The 3126-nt window shown below is 53.8% G+C and overlaps 1 protein-coding gene across 1 annotated transcript; it reads left to right on the forward strand.

The window, feature by feature from the left end:
* Nucleotides 1-1178: 1178 nt before the first annotated feature.
* Nucleotides 1179-2322, forward strand: VOLCADRAFT_108625 (uncharacterized protein; the record flags this gene model as incomplete). Its single annotated transcript, XM_002959425.1, has 1 exon — nt 1179-2322. The coding sequence occupies one exon, from the start codon at nt 1179-1181 to the stop codon at nt 2022-2024; it is 846 nt and encodes a 281-aa protein (XP_002959471.1). The 3' UTR covers nt 2025-2322.
* Nucleotides 2323-3126: the final 804 nt, after the last annotated feature.

Consider the following 3126-nt stretch of genomic DNA (forward strand, 5'->3'; position numbering starts at 1 on the left):
GGAAGAGTACATGTTGACCTGATGGGACCTTACAAGGAGACACCCCGCGGCAACAGCTATCTGATCGTGGCTGTAGACTCATGGTCTAAATGGCCCGAGGCAGGACCCCTGCCGGATAAGAAAGCTAGCACCACTGCATCATGGTTCTGGCAACAGTGGGTGACCCGCTATGGATCGCCAGAAATGGTGATGACGGATCAAGGTCGAGAATGGGATGGCGAGTTTGCCCACCTGCTACGAGAGCAGAAAATCGCACATCGACACACCGCTGCCTACTCACCTCAGAGCAACGGGCAGGCAGAGCGCCTTGTCAGGGTACTGTTAACAAGCCTACGCAAATGCATCAACGACAAGGAAGACAACTGGGACATTGAGGTCTATCAAATTCTCTATGGTTGTAGAGCTACCCGACAAGATAGCACGCGGTTGAGCCCGGCGCTATGTGTGTTCGGCAAAGAACTTACAACGGCGGCTGAACGCAGCACCGCCCTGAATCCCACACTACCGTCTGAGGACCCTGGCGGAGGTTAGCCCCGGCCAGGTGGCCAGGTTTCTGAAGGGGGGGGACGCTACAGCTGTAGCGACTTCCAGCTGGTCATAGAGAACTGAGTTTGACGGCTTTGGTTGCGTATTGTTCCGGGCATAGCAGGAGGCCGAATATTGCCATATCGTTAATTAAAAACTATAAACGCGTTGAGAATGGTCATGTACATACGGCGCACCGCGTAAAGACTGGCGATGAAAAGCAGGCGATTTGTGTCTGACGATCTAGCTCCGGTCTGAGAAATGTTCTATGAAAAATATCCTGTACTAGTTTCTTCTCAGTTTCCTTTGGCCGCCATGAACCTGGCCAGGAGCTGCGTAAACGGGTAGCTACCGTTGCGTAATTGTAGCTTAGATGCGGCAGGAGCAAAGCGAGTATAGCCTCTAAGCTAGGTTATGTACGGCAGCCGTATGGCTTGCTGAGAATTCGAATTTACTATTTCAGCTGACAGCTCCATAGTTCCGGCATTCTGCCTACACTATTGGAGCTTATTATTATTGTTGCTCTCACTTTTTTCCAAGACCTTACCGACTACCCTCAAGCCTCATCGACGCTCTACCACAACGAATCGACATCGCCGCGGACCTGTCACTCTCCGAGGAACAACCAGGAGCTCCGTCACAAATCAAAAAAAATGACGGGTAAGAGGACAAAGGCAACGGGAGATAACCTGGTCAACGCAGGAGCGGCCGAAGCAGCCGGCGAAGGGGGATCGGGCCAGATGCTGCCAGCCAACCAAAACGACATAGAAGCCGCCAGGGATACTTTGAGCGGGAACATAGACCAGCCGACTCTTCACCAGCTGCTGCTGGGCGTCCTGTCAGCAGCGCAGGCCAACGCCCCAAAAGCGCCAGCCAGGGATCCCCGGACAGCACCGCCTCGGGATCGCTCTCCTGACGTTGTCATCACAAAAGACGTGACCATCATGCCATCCGCAAGAGAGCAGCTAGCAGCAATAAGGACGGAAGTTCAAGCGAATGACGCACCGAAGCTGACAGCCCCACACGAGCAGCGGGAGCAGCTCGACGAAGGAACGCTAATGCTGCTAGAGACCGCCATCACCGCGCTGGATGCGAACGAACCCCAGCTGGCCGTCGCGGGAGAATGCCTCAAGATCGCTCATCGCCGCCTTAAGTGCTACTCCGTTGCTCTGGCCAAGGCGGGCCCAGGAGCCAACGGTAATTTCACGGCCCCCTACGAAATCTGGCACGGCAGGCGGCGCAACTTCACCAAGCCCGAGTTCAAACCAGAGGCCATAGATAAGGGCGACATAGAGAGTGCATTAGCTAAAACGCGCAAGTCGGTGGCGGCGGACAGGGACGGTCAGGCCGGGTCCCTCTGGCGAGGGAGAGACCGGCAGGGTGGAGTGCGGGATTCGTTTGGTAGTGCACGCCGGAACGACCGCAGCCGCTATGACCGCTACGACCGGCGCAGCCAGCGTGACCGAAGCCGCTCTCGCAGCCCGGCTAAGCGTGGCTGATTAGGATTCTGTTGNGCTTTGTGTTGCTTGACTCTGGCACTGCACCGATCCTACCCCCCTCCTTTTTTCTTAAGCTCGCTCAGTGGCCCCTCCGTGCAGTTCGCGGTCGTTGTTGTTGCAGGGGCCCACAAGTCCGACAAACATTATTGGGTTGGAACGGAGTATGCTTTGGCCCAGTCTTTGACAAGACTTGTTATGCTAAGTTGCACATCCGGTCTCTTCCAGACCTTCCACCGCTAGAAGATGTCGGACCAAGTTGTACCCTGGAGGGAGGTTTCTTTGTAACGCGCGCGAGCTCTTGCCCTTGGTGGCGCCTGTGATTGGCCTTGGGGCCTTATTGCCGCCCTATGGCATAAAACGAGGGGTAACCCCCCCTTAAGCATAACCCAGGGGTTAGGGGTAGGGGTAAGGGTAGGGGTAAGTGGTTACCCATGTGGCTATGTACGAAGGGGGGTGGGTAACCTAACCCCGGGGTAGGGGTAACCCCTTACCAAGGGGTAACAAAGGGGTAGGGGTAGCCCCTTACCAAGGGGTAACAAAGGGGTCGGGGTAATATTGTACTGAGGGGTAACAGACAGGGTAACCCGTGTTTACAAGTGTTCCTTGTCCGTATGCCGGGCCATATGCCGGTGTCAATGGATTGTAAGTATGTCCCTGTCCAACCTGCCTACACATGCTATCACAGCTGTCACATCCATCTATCTGAGCACGTATGCCTATTTCGCCTATGTAAAAAAATATTTGCAAGCCTCTCTATACACTTCCATCCATGCATATGCCTGTATCAAGCTCACATGTCTACACATACAAACATACATGTTCACCAAACACTTCGAGTGTACAATTGTAAAGATTGCCTCACCAACACAAGCCTTGCAGGGCTGAAGAGCCCGCCCATGGCCCCAGGCTCGGGGTGTGTATAAACTCGCTAATTACACCAACGTCATCATATCAAGAGAAAGGAAATCAGACCCAGCCCCCAGATTCAGTTCCGTATGATCTGATGTACGGCTCCATACACATGTCTCACTAAATGAGTTCCTGACTCCGATAATCAAATATCGGATAATCAAATATTTCTCCGATATTTGATTAATCCGAG

Source organism: Volvox carteri (genome assembly GCF_000143455.1).
Source record: "Volvox carteri f. nagariensis unplaced genomic scaffold VOLCAscaffold_238, whole genome shotgun sequence".
Classification (NCBI taxonomy): domain Eukaryota; kingdom Viridiplantae; phylum Chlorophyta; class Chlorophyceae; order Chlamydomonadales; family Volvocaceae; genus Volvox; species Volvox carteri.